General features: G+C 38.5%; 1 protein-coding gene across 1 annotated transcript; it reads right to left on the reverse strand.

Moving 5' to 3' along the window:
• On the reverse strand, positions 1-22,438 carry marchf9 (membrane-associated ring finger (C3HC4) 9). The gene is made up of 4 exons (XM_084720298.1): positions 20,629-22,438; positions 7,254-7,409; positions 3,666-3,858; positions 1-1,364 (listed from the first exon to the last, which is right to left on the reverse strand). The coding sequence occupies exons 1-4, from the start codon at positions 20,968-20,970 to the stop codon at positions 1,033-1,035; spliced, it is 1,023 nt and encodes a 340-aa protein (XP_084576424.1). The 5' UTR covers positions 20,971-22,438; the 3' UTR covers positions 1-1,032.
• Positions 22,439-25,783: the final 3,345 nt, after the last annotated feature.

Genomic DNA, 25,783 nt, shown 5'->3' on the forward strand with positions numbered 1-25,783 from the left:
TAGTAAGAGATCGTCTGATCCCCATTTTTAATCCAATAGTTTACTTATTATCAAATCTGAATCAGCACACAGCAGCAACAATCTGTATTTTAGCTGAAATAGCTGTAACACACTGCCATTTGTCATGTCGACAAAAAGTTGGTGCAATGAAATCAGATGTTTTTAAAGTGTTTATTTTGGCAAGCACCATTCGAAATAGAGCAAATTTGTCATGTGCTTATGTTATGTGATGAAGAATAAAATTATATACCCATGCAAAATTCCCTGTGAAATGTACATACGTATCTTTATTGCAGAAAGGTTAAGTGTCACTGAAATCTTATTGTTTTCTCTTTTTTTCTGTCTTTTTTTCTTTTCTTTTTTTTTTTTTTAAACTTACTTGTAATGACTTATTGTTCAGCTGTCACCTCTGTGTTTCCCCCTTTGTGTTTGTTTGTTTCAGTTTTCGGTCTATTTACCAGCATCGGTTTAGCTTTTGTAGAAATTTTTAAGATCATTATACATAGTCGTCTGGAAATGCTTGGCATGTATGGAGTTACATGATTTCCTCTAAAATCATACATCCGTACAAAATCAAAGTGAGTAAAAAAGAAACCCAAAAGAAAAGAAAAAAAGAAAGAAAGAGATACAAATCAAACCAAGAGGATCAAACCAAAGAAAAATGTCTCTGTGCATCCTGATATTGGAACTGGAAAAAACGTCTCATCTCGGATTAGGTTATAAAGCCTGTTTACACTTTTTTCCCCTCACAGTTCATGTTTGATGTCTTTTAATGTTTTTCGTCCTTATTTTCAGTTCTTTAATTATTGAAAAGGAGCATCTGGCTTCCTTTTGTTGTACGAAACAAGAGGAGAAATCCTCGAGTGTGCGCTCGCTCGCTCGCTCGCTGTCTGTCCGTCCGTCGCTTGGCTCCTCGCGGGCTCCCGTCGCCCACATGAGTCTGTAGTGTTTGATATCAGGTCCGTTAAGTCCGTCCTCTCATTTACATCTGGACACAAAGACGAGGTCTATCCCGCATCAGGCGTGTCCCACTCATACGGTGGTCACCCTCATCACCACCTCCCGGTTGGCGGCGGCGCTGATCCGCGGGTCATTGGGCCGCAGTTGGCTGAGGATGTGCAAGATGGTGTATCCACAGTGGTGGTTCAGAATAGTTCTTAACCTCCTGCTCTGTCGCCCGCCGCTGCTGCTCGCCAGACCGTGAGGGTTGCTGCGAGAGCCACGGGCGCCCGACTTGCTGCTCGAGCTCACCGGGTCGCCCAAGTCCTTTGATTTCTCATAGTTCAGAACTTTCCACTGCTGATTGACAGCCTGCCATCGTTTGAAGATTCGATACACCGACGATCCCTCGTGGATGATGAGGCCTGAGCAGAGAAGAAGAAGAGAAAAAGGAAGAGGCGGGTGAAGGACAGTGCATGAAAGCAAATGAATCGACTCTTAGCTAAGTTACTTCCTTAGTTACTGTTGCTACACCTGTCAAGCTTTCCATTCTTATACTGGCAGATTTAACATCAAAATTGTGAGTAATTGTTGAAACATGAGGTCTTTGAGAAGTAAACAAAAGCAGATTCTCATTTCTAACTGACGACGGTGGATTTTGTCGCGTAAAATATTGACTCACAAGCAGATTTCATAAACGTAGCTAGCTGATGTGAGCTAATGCTAACTCGACATAAGTCGGCTGAGAAGTTTCCAGCTGACGTTTTAATGTTTCCATCTGACACGTTTTAAAACAAGAACCCTGTGAAAGTGAATATGTAAAGTTAGCTAGTTAGCTGCATACATAACATTAATGCTAACAGACTGAGGCTAAAGCTAGCTTACATCTCAGCAAACATTGGTCAGATGGTGAAATACAGCAGGTATATCTACATGAGAGATGACAGAAATACACTCATTAATGTGGGAAAAGGAAGCGCAGGGACTCGATTAGTGCAGCGGACCTTGAGACGGGTCGCCCAGACGGCGATTACAGAACACACCTGGCATAAAAGCTAAGCTAACCCGGCTTAGACCTGAGACAGCGAGCCAGAGAGAGATGCACCATCGTCGACCGACTTTAATTCTTCATCAGCCCACATCCTCCCCCTCAAACCCCCACAGAACAAATGCAGATGCACTTGAGGAGGTTCTATCGGACAGTTGGAACAGACAGATATCTGATGCCATCTGTTCTCAGCGCTGTCGTACACGGGAAACTCACAATTACACAAGAAGAAGAGTCAACCAGGTTCCTGCTTGAGAACAGGATCTCTTGTTCTCCCAGACTTTGCCTTCAGTGTAGCTGTCATCTCGTACCTTTGCACCATCTGCTTCTTTAGTTTGTGTTTAATTCTGTAAGACCTGAAGAACCGACAGAACGTGAACTGAAGATGTGTTTTTATCACCGTGTTAGTTTGTTCTTGTAGAATGTGATCTATGTTTATTTCATATATTGTTGTTCTGTTTCCAGGTTCTCTTCTTTGTTCTATAATACATCCAGTCTGTCACATAAATGTTCTATTACATCCACGTTCTAAAACAACTCAGTTAGAACCATATTTGCCAACACTGAGACTTTAAAAGTTCACATTCAGAAAAAGGTGCAAACTAGAAACATAAGTTCTTCAGCTTGTCCCCATAGGAGAACCCTTTTTGCTTTGTGGTAGAACCTTTTCTAATGGTTCCAGTGGGAACCCTTTCAGAGAGTTCTACCTAGTACCCAACATAAAAAGGGTCATATCTAGAATCATCTATTAAAGGTTCTACCTTGAACCCCCTATGAGAGGTTTTACATTAATGGTGTAACCCTCCTGGAGTGTTCTATCAAGAACCATTTCACCCCATATGGGGGTTCTATTGAGAACTTTTTTATATTCCAATTCCAACCATTTATCTAGAATCCACAGGGGGGTTCTAGCAAAACCCCCTTTTTATTCCAAGGGTTTTATCTAGAGCCTACTCTGGATTCTATCAAAAACCCTTTTAAATTACAAGGGTTTTATCTAGAACCTACTCGGGGTCTGCCGAGAACCCTTTTATATCTCAAGGCCTTCAAGTAGAACCCATGTGGGGAATTCTATTGAGAACTCGTTTTTATTTCAAGGGTTTTATCTAGAGCACACCTGGGGGTTCTATTGAGAACCTTTTTATATCTCAAGGGTTTTATCTGGAGCCCACATGGGGGGGTTCCTATCAAGAACTCTTTTATATCGTAAGTGTTTCATATAGAACCCACATGGGGGGTTCTACCAAGAACTCGTTTATATTCCAAATGTTTTATCTAGAACTCATCCAGGGGGTTCTACTGAGAACGAGATTCTTTAAAGGTCAACAAAATGCAAATGACGTCTATGAAAGTCAATTTTTGTTGTTTTTCTTTTTGACATGTTGTAGGTGGAGGTTGGTGTGTGTGTGTGTAACTGAATTGTTGTCTAAGTAGAAACAGTAGAGTCGTAGGACTTAAACACGCCGTACAGAGAAAGAAACCAGTTGATTATGAAAAAGGGGAAAAAAGTAAGAAAACTTGTCATAAACTGGGAGAAATGTGTGAAAACTGTGACCCCAGGAAGAATCTGGACTGTGCAATAAAAACAGGCGTTAAGACAGTGTGTACGTCTGTAACTGCCTTCATGTGATGTCATGTTTGTACATTCTGGCGTCCATGTAGCCCTCGTGTCCTTTACCTATGCAGACGATGTCCATGAAGCCGTACATGCCGTAGCAGATTTGGAAGAGCAGGTCCTGACGTTGCCACTTGGCCGAGGGGCTGAGGGAGGACCAGATGAGCCAGGAGATGCTGGCGATGAGGAAAAGGGAACCCAGAATAATGGCCGCTATCTGCACCTTCTCTATCACCGTCAGAGAGATGGCCTGCCACTGGAAAACAAGAACAGCACCTGAATCAGAGCTGGAAGACGCGCTCACATCCGTCACTGAGGTACAACTGTCAGTACAACAAACGTAAACTCTGTTACAAACAACCTGCAGTCAGAATCCTGCAGGAAGGTTTTCTTTGCATTCTACACATTTTAACCAGGGCATCGTTTTTCCAGCACAAACTCTGCTACAAACTCATTTTGTTATTTAACAAAGTGCAGTAATAATAATACTAATAATAAAAATACTACTACTACTACTACTACTACTACTACTACTAATAATAATAATAATAATAATAATATAGCACCTTTTAAAGTGCTTTGACAAACAAAGCAAGACAGAGAGTTGGAATGGAAGAAATATAAGACCAGAAGCTAAACAATGAGGCCAAACAAGACCAAATGAAGATAAAGTTAAAACAAAGAAGACAGAAAAGATGCTAATAAAAAACAGGATGCATTATATAACAATATAAATAAAAAGTAATAAAAACAATAAAATTAGGAATAAAATAAAATGAAATAAAATAAAATGGCATTTAAAAAGAGCAACAAAGCAATAAAAAATAGAAAAGATAAGTATAAAGTTGTCAGTAACCCACAAGAAAAAGGACACAGCTGCCTATAAAAATGTACAAATCTTTAGTGCTACTCACAGAATATTATTATGTAACGGTTCAAGGTTGTAAAAAATATTTTTCAATAATAAATCCAAGTAAAATACAGTCTATTTGCATGTAATTTCATTTAAAATGCCGTTGAAAATCACTGAAAATATTTACTGATTGGAGCTTAAGAGATGAAAAATCTGACCATGTTAAATTGTTTTCATTTCACATCATAGTCGTAGTGAGCAGCCATTTTGTTTTTAAAGTGTCTCAGAGTTTCTTAATGTGAATCAAAACACACATTTTTAAACCATAATTCTTATTTAGTTTTGATTTAGAAGGACTTCAGAGTCGACATGTTATGATTGAGACATCTGATATAAATATTATTTAATGAATTTGAAAAGTTTACAGATGTTTGAGCAGTTTTCCCGCCTTTTTTAAAACCAGGAAGTGAGACGGGGGTCCTTCAGGTATAGCTGACCCTTTTTCTGCCTGATTAAATCATGTTTTTGAGAAAAAAATCTGATGACTGACAGAAATCCGGGACACAACTTTAAAGGGCAATTTTAAAACAAAGATTATTACAATAGCATATTTTTATAACTGTGTCATCGGTAGGCATTGTTATGTTTTAGATTTTTAAGGCTTTTAACATAATTTTAAATTGTTTAATTGTTTAAGAGTGTTTTATGGCACAGAGGAAGTTTAGAAATTAATAAAAAATAAAGCAAACCAAAACATTGCATAAGTTACACATATTTCATTGATATAAATCCTTAAATAATAAAATTTCACAAAAAAATTCCAAATTAGAGAAGTTTTTTCTTTTGGTAGGACATGATTTGTCCAAATTCTTAAGAATGGGTGATAAAATGGAATGTAAGTACCTTTGCTACTTCTTCCTTTCTACCACATTATGTCTCATCAGAGAGAGACATCAACACAAGTACATGATGAATACACACATTGACAAATATGTCCGACAAACACACACACACACACACACACACACACACACATACATACATGGCATCCTCTCAATAGATTTTAGATTTTGGCTGCCTCTGAGAAGGGGGGCAGAAGGACAGTGACGCAGAGGGAAAATGTGTCAGCACAATATGGCTAACAGTCCTCACACCACAGCGACGGCCAAAAATTTGTTCTAGGAAAGAGTGTCGGGTCTCATGCTGCAGCGTCTGTATGTCTGCATGTATATGTTATCATGAAACGTCTCTGTCAGCAGCGTGCAACGAGATCTCCCCCGTCTGATTCACTCATGAATTTTAAAAAAACTACACCTCACGGAGCATGACAGCGTCCGTGTTTACCTGCATGTCGAGGAGGACTTTACATATTCACATACTGTCTCTGTCTTGTTTACGAGATGTTTATCCAAAAACCCTGAATCCCAGTCAGAAAGACTGTTGGACGTGGTCTGTGAGGGAAATTGATGAGGCGGCCGAGCCAAAGCAAACTGAAGTGAGCCATGCAGTGCTGGCTGGTTTGTAAGTTGAATCCCGTGTGCAGATTGAGTCAGACTGAGCGGGCACGGTATCAGTGCTGGAGTGGCTCTCAGTTCAAATTCTGCAAATCAAGACGGGAGTTTAAAGCCTTGTTTTCTCCAAATTTAGAAAATAAACCTTTTTTCAGTTTGTTGTGTAATATACTTACTGTAATAAATCATAAAATGACCATATGTCATCAGAAATCAAGGAAAAATGTTACATAGAAACACTCGCTTCTCAGATAACAACACCACAGCTGCGGTGCCCTCTTAAATTTCAGAATTACTGTTTTTTTATGGCTGTTTTATACTAAATAGAGTTGAAATTAATGCTGAATGTTCGTTGAATGAGTAAGTGTCTGTTTATGAGTCATAATAAATCAGTAATAATCTTTTAGAAGGAGGTAGATATTATTAACGGTAAAATTGAGTAAAATGTTAATGGAGTTTTGCAGGCAGTGAGACAGACAGTCACTAAACTCCAGAGTGTGTATTTTCAGAGCAGTGGGCTTCTGTTTCAGGATCACAGGCTTAAGTTTACACTGACAGACAACTGACAGAGTTTTAAACAGTTGGTCAGCTTACAGTGTTATTGTTGGGCACGACTTGTGCTCCTCCTTCAGACGTGCACACAGTCTGAACTGGGTGTGTGTGGTGTGATGGTGTGCAAACGGCATCTCAGGATTTAAGGAGATTTGGATTACACCAGACAAGCGGTATGGAGGCATTTTACTCCTTTATTTTATTTTTTTTTACGTTTGAAAACTGGTCACCATTCACTTCCAATGTCTGGGAGATTCTGCAACACTGTTTTCCTGTGAAACTGGAGCAGAGTTTTGCAGAATAACAAAATAAATCTGACCCTCAATCAGCATGAGGATAAGTAGATAATGGCTGAATTTACATTTTTGGGTGAACTATCCCTTTAATGTGGATGTTGCATTTTACTACTGTAGATGTAGTTTAATCTACAGCAAAGCATCATGGTCTTTAATAGTGTTTCCCAAACTTTTTTCCCTGGGGACTCAGTTTTTTGAAATGACAAACTATCGCGACCCAATCAGCCTTATCAATAAATTTTGCAGTAGTTAATTTGTGCATAAAATAAAGTCCCTCGGTCTATAAGATCATCATATGTTTGCACTGTCTGAGAATTTACAGTAAGTCATTCAAGAGAAATTGTGTATCAAGATATATTGCAGAATAGCCTAAAAATGTGTTAACTCCTGGTTGGTGCAGTTGTTGTGTTATTTTGCTTCAGGTTCCTCTTCATGTTACCTGCAGGGGGTTCTTGGTGCTGATGGCCAGGACCTGGTACTTGAAGTAGCAGAGCTCACAGCTCCAGGATCCTCTCTCGCTGATCCAGCGGATGAGGCAGGGCTGATGGGTGCAGCGCACAGAGCCGTCACAGCGGCAGGGGCTCAACAGCTCACCCTGCAGGACACGCAAGGAAAACACAACATCATCCGTTAAAGAGGAAACAAATATTATTCAAATATCATCAAACAGTGTATTCAGATCTAATTTCTGTTATCCAATACTGCTTTAGAGACAGGGTCAAGTGACTGTGTTTGTTCTAAGGGACTGTATGTAAATGATCAGTCTGTTCCCAATGAGTCAAATACAGCAGCTCAGTCAGCGTCCCTCTGAGTCAAACTCTGATTCTGTAGGAACTGCTGGAGAATTATATTCTGATTTGAATAGTGAGAAAATCCACACATATAAGAAGTGAGCAGCTGTGAGCAGGAACTACTTTCATGTAGGAACTACTTTCTTTCTGTTAGAAAGAACATGAAACTGCTCACAACAAGGTCTGTGGATTATCTTGAGTAACAGGGTCATGAGTTTTGGAAAGAGACACTGGTTTTGAAATTTTCAAATGAAAACTTTTTTGGTGCTTTGAGGACCGAAAGCAGAGTGTCGTCTAGTCCCATTATATTAGAGAGAAGGCAGACATCTTGATTTTTGAGTGAACTGTCCCTTTAAACACCACGTTAGTCCTGGTTTTAAATCCACGGTGATAGTTTGTTTAACTGTGGAAGAACATGAGACTGACTGTGTGAGTTTAAATCAGCTGAAAATGAAGGGAAAGGTCATTCAGTAACATCACAAACTGTAAACAGAAACAAAGACGCAAACTAGAACCATAAAGGGTTCTTGGACTAGTCCTCATAGGAGAACCATTTTTGGTTCCAAGTCGAACCTTTATAAAAAGGCTTGAGCCCTTTCAGAGAGTTCTATGTACAAACCAACATAAAGGGTTATATCTAGAACCATCTGTGACAGGTTGCACCAAGAATCACCTACGGGAGGTTCTACAGAGAACCCTTATTTGGTATAATGGTTCTATCAAGAATCTTTCCACCTTCTAAGGGTGCCAAGAAAAAACATTTTTTTTTCTAGAACACACTGTATTCTATACAGAGCCTTTTTATATTCAAGGGTTATGTTTAGACCACACTCAAGGGTTCTACAGAGAAGGGTTTTATCTAGAATCCTCCAAGAGGGTTCCACAGAGAACCTTTTTATATTCCCAGGGTTTTATGTACAACACTCAGGGGGTTCTATGAAGACCCTTTTTGTACATCAAGGGTTGCATGTGTAGAAGAAACCCAAGGTGGTCTACCGAGAACCTTATTATATTCCAAGGGTTTTATCTACAACAGACTCAGGGGTTCTACTGTGGACCTTTTTATATCCCAAGTGTTTATCTAGAACACAGTAAGGGGTTTCTACAGTAAACCGCCTTATACTCCAAGTATTTCATCTAGAACATACCCAGGGGTTCTCCTGAGAGCCTTCTCATATTCCATGGGTTTTATCAATAACAACCCGAGGGTGCTCTACTGAGAACCTTTTGATATTACAGGGGTTTTATCTAGAACACACTCAGGGGGTTCTACAGTGAACCTTCTGATATTCAAGGGTTTTATATTCCACAGAGAACATTTTTATATTCTAATGATTTTATCTAGAACTCACCCAGCGGGTTCTACCTAGAACTATTTCATATAATGGTATGGATAGCTTCAAGGTTTTAAACAATTCACGAAGAACTCTTTTTAATGGAATGGAACCCTTACAAAGAACCCTTGACAATCCCTTTTTCAAAAAAAGGTTCCTCAGAAGCAAATGGTTCTGGGTAGAACCTCAGCCCTTCAGGAGGAACTCTTTTTGAATCCTTATTTCTAGTTCGAGTGTAATAAATCTCACAAGCTGAAATAAAATATGAAAATATGTGACGTTCTCCTGATAAATTCAGCCCGTCCCCTCCTCGTGGTTCTCCTGGTTGTGTCTTTTGGAACAGATCCACTGTCTCTTCAGCACCGCAGCAGAACCTGAAGCCTGTTGGCATGTTCTCCACATTAAGGATGAGCACATTCAGGCCGTCGCCGCCGCTCAGTGTCAAACATCCATTTTGTCAGAAGCCTTAACATTTGATGGCATGTTTCACATCAGACGTCTGCAACGTTCTCATTTAATGAAAAGATTTAAAAAAAACAAACTGTCCAAGTCTGCATGTCCCCTGACTGAAAGCTTTTAAACCCACAGTGTTCTGGAGGAACATCAGTGTTAATCACTGGTAGATCAATGAAGGGGCGCAGCGTGATGCAGGGGCATGTTGGCACTCTGCAACACCAGCAGCAGGGAGAGGCGGAGCTTCAAGGGCAGGCAGGTGAAGGAGACACGAGCTGCTGAAGCCTGATGGCGACTCACAAAACCTCCTCATTACAAACTTAACATCTCTCAGCCAATCAAACAAACCAAACATACATATTGACTGTCAGGTGGTCAGGTAGTTCACTTCAGCCGAGTTAAATCAACACGTTCTCATTCCAAGCGTTCATTCATGAAAATGAAAAGTTTCACGTGTTGGTTTCAGAGATCCATTAAGACAAGTTTATGGTTTTAACGGCGTCAGCAGTGGAATTAAAAGACCTGCTAAAGCAAAGAAATGGAAAAACTATTGCTGTTAATGGCGTGTTACCTGACGGTTGGACTGTCACTGAAATAAAGAAGAAACGTCTCGATATGAAAATGGCTTCAAAGATAAGAAGAAGAAAAAAGGCCTCGCCACAACAGGGGGGGGAAAGATGACTGCAGGGAGGAGGAGGAGGGTCGGGGGGAAGTTTCTATCACGGAGATAGACAACAGAATAAGTGAGGATGGACAGAGACTCCATAAACCTGCACGTTAAGATACACGGCCAATATACCTGACAGCAGGTAATAATTGATCCTTAAATAAATGATGATATGCTTTATATGTCAATTTACAATTATATTATGATTTGAAATTCAGTCAAACAGGATAATGTCGACATCACTATGAAGTGGAATTTATTTTTCAAACTTATAATGTCTTCAAACGAATGAAATATTCAGTCATTATTGAAAAAATTCAGTTTGGATAACAGCAGACTGAGTGCACATGACTACGACAGGTCTGAACCTCATAAATTGTGTTTGCATCTGAAAGAAAATTCCAAATATCAGAAAATGTGAAGTGAATGTGACAAGTTCTCCTAAATCAGTCGTGCACACCACTTAAGAACAAATCTGTTCATATGAGTGCCTCTTGCATGAGGCCCAATGTTGCCTCAGTGTAAAACTGACAATAATAAGCGACGTTGAGTCCTTCACTGTAAGTTGATCAGCTGTTTATTACCATGTTTATTATCATTTGTCAATGTAAAGTTAAACCTGTTATCCTGAAAACAAAAGCTCACTGCTCTGAAAATACACTCTGGAGTTTAAATTAAGCGACTGCCTGCCAAACTTCATTAACATTTTGCTCAATTTAACCGTTACACACGTCTACTCCTTCTACAAGATTAATAACGATTCCTTATGACTCATAAACAGACACTTTCTCATTCTGCGAACATTCGGCATGAATTTGAACTCTAATTTAAGCGAAACAGGCAAACAAAAACAGATATTCCAGCCTGGAATAGAAATTTCAAAGGAGGACTCAGTGGCTTTAAAGTTATCAGAGAAGTGACAACTTAACATGTTTCCTTAATTTCTGATGACAAATCATGGTCATTTTATTGTTTATTGCAGTAAATATATTACAGATTTCTCCTTTAAGTCTTGTTTTTTTTCTTTGTAGTGATTTATGAAATAATGGAAATCAAGTTTAATAATAAAATAGTGATTAAAATCAGCCGATGTCTATTTTTTTGGTTTTGTGTGGAAATTTCTAAATTAACTGACTCATTAAAATCATTTTACAAACGGTGACTCAGACGTGTGAATCAGAGTACGTTTTACAGTAACTTGCCAGAGAATTACTATCTAATCAATACAGGTTTTATGCAGCAGAAAACTGCGTTGATACAAATAATAATGCCTCACTTTTTTTTTTTTCCTGTCCGTCTGCACTCTGTCGTTCCCCATCTGGCTCGTTTGACCTTCCCACTTATAATAAAAGACTTCGAGTGTCCCACCGCATAAAAAATCGGGTTTGGCAGATGAGCCACATGCCACTCATAAACTTTAAAATAACTTGCCTGCTGACATTATAAAGATAACACGGAGAAGGTCAGACGTATATGAGAAACTAAATAAAAACCATATGAAAGCAAACATTTCTAAAATGTCAAGCCGTCGTGGAGACGTGTGTGTGTGTGTGTGTTAAGATGGAAAATGTTCATGCTCGAGTGTGAATGTTAATGTCATGATCAAGTAGAACAAAATAAAAACAAAGACCTTTAAAAGCTGTAATTATGATTTTAAACCATCACCTCCAACAGAAGCTGTTTAAGCAGAAAACGTGAAGCCTGCAGTGACCAGTAATTTTGTTTAAAATTATAACACGTCTCATCTAAATCTAACATCAAGAGGAGATTTCTTTGGAGCTGCTCCATTAATGATGAATAAGAGACACCATATTTGAGAATCACACAGCACCCAAAGGGATTTTCTCTGCATATGTGTCCAAATATCACTATTATGCCATTAATTTATATGTAATGTTATTTATTTGCGTCCTGAATTTATCTCAAAATCAGGCTCAAGATCCAAACTCAAATATTGATCGTGATGCTCAAGATCACAGGACGAACATGAGTGAATTCAACAAACTGAAGACATTTTTTTTTAATGCAGGAGTCCAATAATGACGGAATTTGTCATCACTTTCAGGTGAAAACTTTCCATCTCCAAAAAACCTTCGGGAAATCAACCTGGATCTGAGCTCGATGCAGCGGAAAATGTTCTGAGGTTCTGAGAGAACCATCAAGAAAAAGACAGTAACACAAGTAATGAGCAGGGGTGGAAGTAACTAATTACAAATGCTCAAGTTATTGTAATCAAGTAGTTTTTTGGTATTGGGTATTTGTACTTTTATGAAAATAGTTTTAAGTCTGTACTTTTACTCATACTCGAGTATTTATTACACTGTGTAATCTACTTTGTTACTTTCAAAATCATAATTGAGTACAATTTAAAATTAATAATAGGTCTTTTCATTTGTATTTTGTAGCCAGTCAGGCTCGGTGCTTGTACTTTTATGTGTGGATTTTCAAGTCTGTACTTTTACTCATACTTAAGTATGCATTACAACATGTAATCTACTTAGTTACTTTTAAAATCATAGTTGAGTACTGAGTATGATTTGTGATCTGATCTGATCTGATCTGATCACAAATGGACCAATGAAAACAAAGATACTTAATCAATAGTCTGGCAGTAAAAATGGCAGTAGTTACACCTCATTTGACGTTGTTTTGTCCAATGGAGCCATTTGCTGAAAAAGGAAACTGAAGCTTAAAGTGAGTAAAAATGATAAAAACAACAAAATAAAAATTAAAAAAACAGAAAAAAATAGACAATAATTGGCAAAACCAGTCTGTAGAGCAGAACAGAGAATGCATTAAAGATCAATGGATAAAAAGTAACTTATACTTTGAGTAATTTTTGAGACAAATACTTCAGTATATTTCTAACACCAATAACAATATTTCAGAAATGTAACAGTACTTGTACTTGAGTACAGATTTTCAGTATTGCTGTATAATTTTTCTTAATGGCTGCCACCAGGTCAGATTCTCCTAAAAATCAAATTAAATGAGTCTGTGTTTATATTTACAGTTGGTAGCACATCAGAAAGGAAGTAAGAGGAGATTTTTTACTTAGACAATTTGATTTTTTGACTTCGGATTTTGTTCTTACAGTGAAAGAAACTAGTGCAGTCCACTGATCCCACCCGTCCGCTCCACCCAGCATTTCTACCATCAGCCTGCAGACTCACAGAGAGTCCCAGCAGCCATAAGGAACGGTTACAGTAAATCCTTTATTCTATCCTTATTAATCACTTGTTTAAATCAGCTCCTTGGAACTGCACCCATTTTAATATTTTCATGTGCATGTATTTATTTATTACTGCTGTGTCTGTGTGTGTGTGTGTGTGTGTGTGTGTGTGTATACTGCTCTCTATATATGGTTGTGATGTCATTTTATCACTGCCTCTCAGTCACTTTCAGACTTATCTCCTCAAGATTTTATTTGTTGAATGTGGAATTATGTATTGACTGTTTTATGTGAATTTAACGGACACTATTCATCTCGATCTGTGTCGGACACCAACCTGTGGACAATACATCCTTGAAGGCCACGTTGGATGTTTGGGAGAAATTTGACTTTATCGGACTGTGAGAATGACGCTGTCAGTGGCTTTACTGCTTGTAAAAATTGCCAAAAAGTATTAGCATTTGCTAGCAGCATGCTAGGCTCATTGTCACTATGGAAACACATTGACGGTTGGAGGAGCACAGGTGCTGCGCCAGCTGAGAACCAGGCTTGGGGAGTAATGGATTACATGATTGCATGATTACATGATCTGAATACCAAAAAAAAAGGTAACAGTATTCCACTACAGTTACAGAAAAAAGATGTAATCAGATTACAGATAAACCGAATACAAATGAGGATTATTAGTAGGATTACAATTTTAAATTAAAATAAAGAACATTATACTACCATGCACAGTGCACACACAGCTGCCAATTCATTATCATGGCCGCTAGTGAAACAATGCTTAACTGGATGGACAATCAATCAATCAAACAATCAATCAATCAATCAATCAACTGTGCACAACAATGGAAGGCACAGCTGGGCAAACTAATAACCCTACATAAACAAACAAAACACTCAGAGCTGCAACGATTGATCTATTATTAATCATTCTGACTCATTTTTTAATAAGAAATAATCAAAAGTCTGATTTCAGCTTCTTAGCTGTGAATATTTCCTGGTTTCTTTTCTCCTCTCTGGCAGTGAACTGAATGTTTTTGAGTTGTGGATGAAACAAAACATTTGAGGACATCGTCTTCAGCTTTGATCAACATTTGTTACTATTTTCTGATTTTTTTTTAATGGACCAAATAACTAATTGATTAGTGGAGAAAATGATCGACAGATTAATCAATAATGAAAATAATCATTACAGGGAAGACTTGGAAAAACAGGTCCAATATTGTGATACTTGGATTACATTACTGACTACATTTTTTAATTAGTAATTTATCAGAATATATTTTCAGAGTAACCCTCCCAACCCTGGCGATCAGGATGCTAACTTCTGTTAGCACTCCAATGGGAATTTCCATTATATGCTAGCACTGAGCTAACGGACCAAGCTAGTTATTTATATACATTAAAAAATCTACTCAGGAATCAGTACTTAAATTGATTAGACAGTATCATGTTATGTTGTCCCTATTCTTATTGTCATGTTTACATTTCTATTTCTGCTTTGCTCTTCATGTTTTAATGGCTACCTCATTGTTTTGGGTTTGTGTCGCCACATTGCCTCCTGGGTATCTGGCTCTTTTGCTCCGTCGTTCAAAACACTGTAAACTGTATTCAAGAGGTGCTACATAAATAAATGTATTATTCTTATTCTTATTTTTTAAAAAGAGAATTGATCATCTTTGTCTGTAAGCAGAATATTTGATTACTATTTAAAAATATATTTAAACAGCATTTTATAGGAATGATTCTCTGCCAAGCTTTTTGATCCAGTTGATCACTGTCACTGTGATCAATATAATCGTCTTCCTCTGTATCAGTCTGTGAAAACACAGATGGTACTTGTCAGTAGAATTAATTCATGGTTGGTTTTTGTTGACTTTTAATCAGATTTGTTGACAATACGAGAAATATACTTATCCTTGAAAAACAATCAGCAGCTCACCAGCAAACATAAAGGCTGCCCACTGCACAAACACACACACACACACACACACACACACACACACACACACACACACACACACACACACACACACACACACACAGACGCAGACACACTCCTCCTGCCTGGCTGGCTGGCTGATCTGGCGTGGGCTCGTCCCTCAAGGCCACTTCACAGAGCATGAAGGTGTTAATTTGGTGTGTCACTTCTCTGACTAAGAAAATGGTGTTCCTCCTCTGTAGCTGTAACCTTTAGACAAAAAAAATAAATAAATAAATAAAAATTCGGCGTGGAAGTGCCCCCTGAGCTCCAGACTGTGTGTCACTGTGGAAACACGCTGTCGGGCACTGCATGTGAAAAGGGCAGGCAGGGGTGATCACCGCCACCTCCACTACCGCTTCCTGCAACGTGAATTTCCATGCAAACCCGACAGCGCGGCCCGGCCCCTCCGGCAGTTCTCTGGCACGACTGCGGCGTCAAGTGGAATCAGAAGCCTGGCTACTGTACGGCGCCGCACACTGACGCCTTTGACAGACAGTTAATAAGGACTCATACTCAATGCAGCCCACAGAGCAAGGTGATTATGTCTGTAGGTAATTGCCCCGCTGACAGCGACATGATCCCGGCCCCTGTTGCGACCCGCTTGAATAATGAAATAACAATAAAATGGCAAACGTGAGCTCCCTCCACCCTGCGCCCAAGGAGGCACGAGCCACTTTTGCTGGAGAACTGAGTGCTGTGGAGGCAAAAAAAAAAAGACAGAGCTGATGTAGTAGTGTAGTCTCAGGGTTTTCCCTCAGTGCTTTGTTTGCTTGCTCTTTGTCTGTAGCTAAAAGAGGCAGCTCAGAGCCATGTTGCACGATGAGTCACCTTGCCGGAGAGCCCAAGCGCCTGAAACATCAACCTTTTTTATTAAAGGAACATGTTTGAGTGGGCAAAGACAGCAACCTGGGGTTGATCCCTGTCTGTAACATCAAACGACTCCAAAACAAGCCTGAAGTGGATTTATACTCTCCAGTTTACTATGTCTCACAATAAAAAAACTCTAAGGCAGATGTCATAAATTAGCACATGGGCTGTAATAACACTATACGCCTATCTTAGGGAAGTGACTAAATGGTAATATCCATCTGTGCTCCTACAGGATTTACAGTGTTTCTAATTATCTCAGACTTCAGGACTACCTGCTGAGCCAGGCGGCACAGGTTTCTGCACATCTGGCGAGATCAACATTTGGCCACAGACCAAAGAAAGATGCACTACTTTTTGTTTTGTTTGGGCCACGGAGAAAAAAATAAATAAAATCAAGCAACGGACGGAGAGAAAAAACAGAAATTAATAATAAAAATAATTTAAAAAAGGATGACAAATTAGTTTAATGTGTCATTTATCGTCACCATTGTCTGCGATCGTCACAGGATCAATAGTTGATCATCCTGTTCTGTGACACATGCAGACGGGGGATAGTTGATTTACATTTACAAAATGATTGTGACTCATGCATATTCAGTCCCTCTCACTCTGTTTGTCATCCTGCAGACCTAATTGGCTAACTTTCTTTGTTGCTATGCTGGCCGGATTTCAGATGTGTGGGAACTGCTGCCTTTCCACCACTGATTAGCTTAGCTATGAAAACAGTGTTATTTAGATAACACTGAGCAATCATCTTTTCAGAGAGAGAAAAGGACAATATTTGCCTCTAAATCGAGGGTGTGAGGACAGAAGGTGTCCCATGCTGTAAAGCCGTGTGAGGCCAACTTGTGATTTGTGATGTTGGGCTGTAAAAATACGGTTGTTTACCGTTTGGATTTTAACTATTCTGATTCTGCTTATTGATTCTTTGAGAGACCTCCTGCCTTCTTCACCGCAAATTTAAATGCTAATCATCCACAGACACATGTTGTCTGAGCTAAGCTAACGTTAGCTGGATAGCCATAATTACAGTGGTCTCTTTTCTAGTTTATTTAGACTACTTTACTCCAAAAAATAGAGGAGAATGCCATCCTTGTAAAGCATTTTGTAGCATATTGTTGAATAAATTCAGGCAATTATTTATTCATTGTTGAGAACTGGGACACAGCTGTATTTTGAGGGGGTTTGATTTTTACTCTTCAGTTATGCTGGAAAATATATTTTAAAATATCAAACTTGGATATTAAACCTTGTAACAAGCCAACCTCCTGGTGATTAAATTTCTTAAATTAAATGTAGTTGTCTTACAGTGTTAATGTTAAATTTTTAAATTTCACAGCATAGTTTCACAGCAGTCATTTTCTTTTTTAAAGTTGCTCAGAGTTCTCTAATTGCTAATCAAAACATATTTTAAAATCATAATTCTTATTTATTTGACATCTTATGGTTGAGGCACATGTGATAGCAATGTTAGTTTTAAAAAATTTGTCAAAAAATAGAAAGTTTACAAGTGCTTGAGCAGTTTTCCCATCTTTTTTGAGCCAGGAAGTGAGACAGGGGTCCTTAGAGTGTAGCTAACCCTTTTTATACCTGATTAAATAATTTATTTGTTAAAATTTGAAAGATGATTATAATATCATATTTTTACACCTGTTATCAGTAAGTATTGTTAGTTTTACATTTTGAAGGCTTTTAAAAAGTTAACGTGACATTCCAAACAAACATTCCATATATTCATATATATAAATCCTTAAAGAACACATTTTCACTAAAAGTGTTGGTATGAATAATTCTTGAATATTTTGGGGTTTGCTGAGGCTACCTTACTGTAACGATAGAGAAGTATCCTGTCTTAAAGTCTTTGTTAGCATAGCATTTGCTAAATTGAAGTGATTTTTCATGAGACTCACACAGTTCCTCGGTCCTGCCCTGTTTGGAACCACGGTCAACATTACTAAACTAGCATTTTGCTAATATTAGCTAACTTAAGCTGTGACTATATACAGTACATGTGTCTTTTGCAGGTCCCAGTAATATTTTTTAACCATCTTCAATTTATTTCTTCCTTTTCTTTTCAACATAGACGAACTTAGCACGGAGCATCTAAGTATGGACAGCAAGAAAGGAAAAAGTTGGCTGAGGAACCAAGTTTGCTGAACTGTTAAGGGAGCACAGAGCAAAAAGGGGAGGGACTTAGGAAGGGTCAATGTGTGCTTTTCACCTGAATGTCAAGCAACTTTGCTACGGATAAGGAGATTAAAATCTCAATATATCAATTCTGTGGCTAGGGATCTGTCAATAAACACAACAACAAAACATGTAGTTTGAATACGTGTAGCATGGGATCATGGGAGTTGTTATCTTCACTGTTCAAACAACCACCATTGCCGATAAAAATCTATCTGACATGACATGCTATTAATATTAAAGTTTTTTTTTAATGTTTCACACTCACTGACTTCTGTCCTTGCTATCTGATGTATATGACATGTATATGACCGTCCTACGATTTCCGGAAAATAGCAACTAGCAACTAGCAACTAGCAAGCAACAGCTAAAAGAAAATGCGCCGTTACCTTGAATAAATAACACATTTCTAAGTAAGTAACTACGCAACTCAAGAAAATATATATGTGTCTAATGTTTTTAGACCTTTAGGTCAATATATGGAAGGTGTTAATTTGCAATACATGGTCTAATTTGAAACCCTGAGCTAAGCTAATGTTAGCTGGATAACTGTAATGATGATGGTCTCTTTTCAGGTTTCTAAAATATTTGGCCGTTTAGTTAGGTCACTTTACTGTAATGAGAGAGAGTGTCCCTTCTATGTGTTTGTTAGCATAACATTTGCTAAATTAAGGTGATTATCACACAATTTATGCTTTCCACCTGCTAATCAATGAACTTAGAAATGGCTGAGCAGGTTAAACGGATGCAGAATATTTAAAATTCTACTATGGGTCTCTCTCATGTTAAAACAATAACAAAAGACATCATTTGATGTCATTGTGAAGTAGCATGGGATCATGTGAGGTATTATCATCCTCATCAGTCCTCAAATCAACTAGCAACTAGCTAGTAATGGCTAACAAGAAAGGCACCATAACTGTGAATAAATTACTTAAAACTCAACAAAAATATATGATATCTAGCGTTTTTGGATATTTCAGTGCAGAAATGTTACATATTATAGCTTTAACTGAGAATAATGCTCAACTCATGACTTAATAAAACAAATGCATTCACCTCACATGACTACAGGCCAGACATGTAGCCAGGTCTATATATGGAAGGTGTTAATTTGCAACACACGGTTTAATTTGAAACAGCTAAGCTAATGTTAGCTAAGTTACCATAACAGTGGTCTCTTTTCTGGTTTCTTGACTATTTTGGGTTTTACTTATGCTACTTTATTGTAATGATAGTCCTTGTTAAGTGTTTGTTAGCATAGCATTTGCTAACAATTTAGGTGATTGTTACAAAATACACAATTTGTGTTTTTTACCTGCAAATCAAACAACTTAGCAACAGATGCGCAGTATTTAAAAATACTACTACGGGTCTCTCTCACATTAAAACAGAAACAAAAGATGTAGTTTGATGAGGTTGGGAAGCACCACAGGATCATGGAACTTGTTATCTTCCTGAATCGATCAGATGTATATGTAGCCTGTGTTTTCCCACAAGTTGTAGCAACTAGCTAGCAACGGCTAGCAAGAAATGCACCCTTACCTTGAATAAATTACATCTGTGTGTTTGAACATTGTTGGGAAATTTAGTTCTGATGTACATACACAGCTTGACAAAATATGTAACATGCCTAGTGTTGTTTTGGATATTTAAATGCAGGAATGTTGTATATTATAGCTTTAACTGAGAATAATGCTAGACTCATGACAAATAAGTCAAATGCATTCAACTTACATGTCTATAGGGGCAGAGCTCAAGTGAAATTTGTGCAAGAATCGATAAACAGAATCAAAATGTTGTAATTTTGGAATCTACTCTTATTTGTAATCAGTTCCTGATGCTCAACCGTGCATATAAATAACAGATCTATCTATTTTTACATGATTAGGCTTCAGCCTAGATTGTTTTGTTTTTTTCAAAGGAGGCAGCTGAGGGGAAGGTGGGTGGGAGAAAGAAAGAGAGAGAAGAGAGAGCGAGAGAGAGGATGTAGGACAGGATGGTTGTAGTAGCTCCACTGAATCAGAGAAACCCTTTGTGATTTGCTGTATAAGAAAAAAAAACAAAAAACAAAATGGCAGATTAATATAGTGTGATTGTTTAACTTCCTAAAAATCCTGCTGACCTGGAACAATTCATGCATGGTGAAATGGCTCCACAGCAGCACCACAAAGGCTCCGTGCAGCAGCAGCAGCAGCAGCAGCAGCACATTTAAAAGCAGAAACGTGAAACAAACAGGCTGTCTGTCTGTCTGTCTGTCTGTCTGTCTGTCTGACTGTCTGTCTGTCTGAGCGTTAATAGGAACCATTCTGTTTTTTTTTTGTTTTTTTTTAAATCTCTTTATGTCTACCTGCTCTGGGCCCTGGAAGCAGATCCGACACTGGGGGGTCCGCAGGCTGCTGGCGGTGCTGGCCAGAGACACGGCGTCCAGGCCCACTTGCAGCTTGGGCTCCTTGTCCTCAAACGCCAGGCTCCGGGGCCGCGGGTCGCTGCCGTAGTACTCCTCTTCGTCGTCCCGGGAATGGCAGTCGACGAACGGCGGCCAGCCGCAGCCGCCCATCCCCAGTCCTCGCATGGTGGTGGTGGTGGTGGACCGTCTATCTGTGTCTGAGCCGGACTGTCTCGAATCGGATCGCATAAACACCAGGACTTTCAGTTCATTAAAAAACATGCGGATCCGATACTTGAACATGTTTGGCTACATACAGAATCCGCCAGACTGGAATAAAAAAATGTTTTTGTCTTATTGTTATTATTCTTATAATTATTATTGTTATTATTATTCATACACCCGATGTGTTCATTCTTATTGTAGTATTTTCAATTAAATACCACAACCAGCCTTTTAATTGTGAATCCAGGGAAATAAAGGCTCTCGCCCCACTGATGGCATGTGTGTCTAAGCCAATGCGGATGAAAGATTTTCCCTTTCAGCTGGCCGACACACTCTTTCAATATTCATTACTCAAACAACTCAGCAAACGCTTGTCTTGTCTAGAAGATGCATCTCCCACCGTCCGCACCCCAAGTCACAAAACATCACGCTTTTTTCTTATTCTTATATATGTATTTTTCTTCTCCTCGGTCCATTTTTGCTTTCAAATATACAGACGACCCCCCCTTTTTTCCCCCCAAGATGCTTGCAGCTAAAAAAAAATAAAAAATAAAAAATAGCCTACATGTTTTTGCTACCCAAAGCAGAAGACTGAGAGAGAGTGGTGGACGAGAGGAAGGGAGAGCAACACCGAGCCAGGAAACAGGAGATGGGATGTAAAACACAACGACATGCCATCCATACAGTCACATCTGGGACTCTTGTCAAGAATCATAATCCAAAAAAAACAGGGGGAAAAAGGATGAAATGGAAGGATGTGATTAGAATATGTCTCTTATATTTTTGTCTTTATTGTCCCTCACTGTAGCATCCCAAGCGTCAGATCCATTTTTTTCTCCTCCTCCTCTCCTCCTCTCTTTTTCTATTTCATCTCCTCTTTGTAAAGCCTCCGGTTGATCCGCGAAGAATCCGCTCCGCTCGCCCCGACAATCCACGTCGAGATCACAAACACAATCCCGTTTTTCATTTGCATTTTATTTTTCTCAGGCGCCTATACTAGCTGCTGGGAACACGGCAACACAAAAACACCCGAAAGCCCCATGTTTCCCAGCTCCTTCGCTCGATGTCCATCAGCATTTTCGTTGCGAGCCAAAATACGGTGCGCCGAAATGTCAAAGCGAGGCGGAATAATAAAGGCACCCTGCGATTTCTCTAATTAGACAGAAAGAAAAAAAAAAAAAAATAACGAGGAAGACGCATGGAGATGTCTTCGCTTCCGAGAGCAATTACACAGCAGTAATGGCATTGATTATTGGATCAGATAGATGGTGGTGATGATACTGCTGGCGCTGATTTTCCTCCTCGAAATGGTCGGCTTGGAGATTGAACCAACGCAGCAGCTACTTCCGGAATAGGGAGAAGAAGAAGCAGCAGAAGCAGGAGAAGAAGAAGAAACAACCCTGACTGTCATCCTGTAAACAAGTCGCTATTTTTTTTTTCCCCCCCCCTCTAGTCATCCATCCGTCTCCGATGGGTGATGGTCCTCTTCCCCCGTGCTCCCAGCAGCCGGGCAGGGACGGAGCTCTGGCTGCTTTATTATTGACCAGCCGCCGCTGTCCAGGGTGCTGAGCTCCCCTCTGCTGACGTGAGCGCTGCGGCCACATGCACGAGGAGCCCGCCAAGTACGAACAGGACGAGTCAAAACACACAAACTTACTTCAGACAAGACAAAAAGAGTCTAAGATCAAAATGATCCCAATACGATGTTACAGAAGCAAATCCCGAGTAATTTTCAGGAAACATGTTACATCTAAGGATAGGAGATCCGGAATACTCAATTCATCAACTTTTATGAGAAAAAAAAAACACCTTTCTCATCGTGCCACTACGAACAACTTTATAACCGTTTACTGAAACATATATTGAAACAGATGCAACATGACTGTAGAATAATCTAAATATTATTCAGCTATTTTATCAATGCTGTGAAAACGAGTAGTGTTACGGATTGAACAAGTTAGCTAACAGTACTGTTAACTAGATACAGCTAACCGGTGCTGGGAAGTAATATATTACAACTAGTAATGCAATTACTTTTGATAAGTAAGTAAAGTAATATAACTTTAATGGAATGATGACTAAAAAGTGACTTATTACATTTCTTTTGTAACTTGTCCAACACTGTAGCTTATACCACTGTTAAACAGTCAGTAAGTTAATGGGAATGTGAAAGAGTAGTTTGACGGTTATCCTAAAGTGTCCTGAGGGGAGATTATTTACCATTTGAGGATAATTTCATATTATACACATATATCCAGCATATACACATTTCCTATCAGGATAGTCCCTTGACTTGGAACTGATCATTTTATGGTTTAAAGTAGAAGTGTGTGATTTCCAGTGGCATCTAGCGTTCAAACCTTAGATTGCAACTAAGAGGACACCGCCTCTCTCACCAAGAGTACGGTGGCCGTCAGCGGACAAAATGGCGAGCGAAAGCTTTCTCACAACAAACTACAATTATGTGTGTAGGATGAATTACCTGTCCAGCAGAAAACAGGCAACCTCGGCGTCACTGTGAAAATGTTTGTCCTCCATCAGCGGTTTCCATCGTGTAAACACTATGCCGATGTTGATTCGTGTTTTTGCCGTTTCCGGTCATGTTTGCGTTTACTTTCTTCGCGTCTCTGCTTCTTGGATGACGGGGATTCACTGTCCGCTGCTTTTTGTTCTGGTACAGTGTTTGTATGATCCTCCATTTGTCAAAACTGTGCCAGTCAAGGTTCACAACGCTAAATGGTCTGCCAGCAATCACCCGCGTCTATCCTCCCCGTCTACTTCCGTGTTTACGCTGCGGCGTCTACGTAAGGTCGCCATGGCCTTCCCAAGACAGTTTGTCCGCTCTGCGCTGCCGTAGACGGCGCAGGATGATGATCTCCGTAAATCGACCCGACCGTATGTAATTATAAATGGCTATTTCTAAAGTAACGGGAACATATAGATTATTGGTTTACGTTGATTGATAATAATAAATAACATACTTATATATAATATATCTCATTTATGTACATAAATTCCTGTAATTATTACACACTGGTCCTTTAAGATAGGACGAGTGAAATATATATATATATATATATATATATATATATATATATATATATATATATATATATATGTATATATTTGACTATTACACACTGGTCCTTTAAGATAGGACGAGTCAAATATATATATATTTGACTCGTCCTATCTTAAAGGACCAGTGTGTAATAATTACAGGAATTTATGTACATAAATGAGATATATTATATATAAGTATGTTATATTTATATATACACATGATTTATAACCTGGATTAAAGCATTGTGACATTTCATTTCAGTGTCACCTGTCTTTTTTTTTTTGCCTGATATCTACATTTCATTGCTCTGTCTTTTATTTGTCTGTTATTGATAAGCTATTTGTGATGTCTGCTTTGAAAGGTGTAAAATAAATAAAAGTACTTACTACTTACCAAACCCAGTGACACTTTATCATACAGCCCACAATCTGCAGTGTAACTGTGTTGAATGAATTCCATTCCATTAAGATACTTACTGGTTCTTGTTGCTACTTAAATGTAAATGCAGAGGAAGAAAACAAGACTGTGGGGAACAGGGGAGCAACAATTGGCCATTTAAGAGGAAAGGATGAATAAATTCCAATATATTTATTTTGTAAATACTCAGTACCCCCACAGTTTTAGTAGCACATTATAACTGTGCATAATTACTGTAAAGGTTTTGCAAAATATCAGACTTTTGTTTTCTGATGCTTTTTCACTTCTCTTTTACTTTAGTTGTTACTCCCTTATTCCCTTTGGTTTTGTTGGTGTTTGATTCATATAATGGAATTACACAGCAAATTGCAGGCTGTATTACAAAGCGTTTAAATTCAATGAATCCTGCCTTCATGCAGGTTATAATGATGTTAAGAGAGGTGTGGATTCAACTATATGATAGTTTTGGAGGCTGCAGTTTGTGGTGCTGTTTGTGTGTTTCTTTTTACTGACCACAGTTTTTATTTTTTATTTTTTGTCTGTATGCAGACATTCCTGCTCTTTATAGCCTATAGCGTCACCAAACATTATTTTAATGGGAAGGATTGGCCTATCAACTGGATGCATTGAAAGTTGGAGTGCGCACTGCATGCAGTTACAAACTGTAAATTTGCAACTAAACTTTATTTATAAAGCACCTTTCAAATCACAGTTAGAAGGTGCTGCACAGTGCAAACATTGAAGGAAAAATTAGAGCCGCATGATTTGGTAAAAAAGCCATAATGCTATTATTTTGACTGAAATTACAATATGATTAGAGGAAACGATCAGTTTTGCATCACAGTTTTAATCTGCAGATCAAGATTTGTAGGTCAGATCTTCCCTGCAGCTCTATGGTACTTTATTATAATGCTGTTTTCTTACACATTTGTCCTTTTTCAAAAAATTGTGACTTGGTTCTGGTTCTGGGATTTGGAAATTGCACTTGTCCATATTGCGATTCTATTGCAATTGCAATTAATTTTTCAGCCCTAGGAAAAATAATAATAAAACAACAATAAAAAAAATACCACAAACACACGTTACGAGAGAAAATACTTACAAAATAGTGACAAGAAACAACAAGACAACAGCAACAATAGATTAAAAAAACAGCAAAACTACCACATTCTACAGAATAAAGCAGCCTACTTACAAAATAATAGCAAAACACCAAAAAAGGCAATTTGAAAAAAGACTGTATATTTATAATTTGGACCATAGAACCTCTAGACTTTTTATATGATAATAATAATTTATTTTATAATAATTTATAATATCACAAGTAATCACAGTTTCTTGTCTTGTCAGCACTGATCTTAGGTAGATGTTAGAGGTCAGCAGGTACATAGATGTGTTACTCTTGTGGAA

Source organism: Lutjanus erythropterus, chromosome 6, assembly GCF_056507025.1.
Source record: "Lutjanus erythropterus isolate fLutEry1 chromosome 6, fLutEry1.hap2, whole genome shotgun sequence".
NCBI lineage: Eukaryota > Metazoa > Chordata > Actinopteri > Lutjaniformes > Lutjanidae > Lutjanus > Lutjanus erythropterus.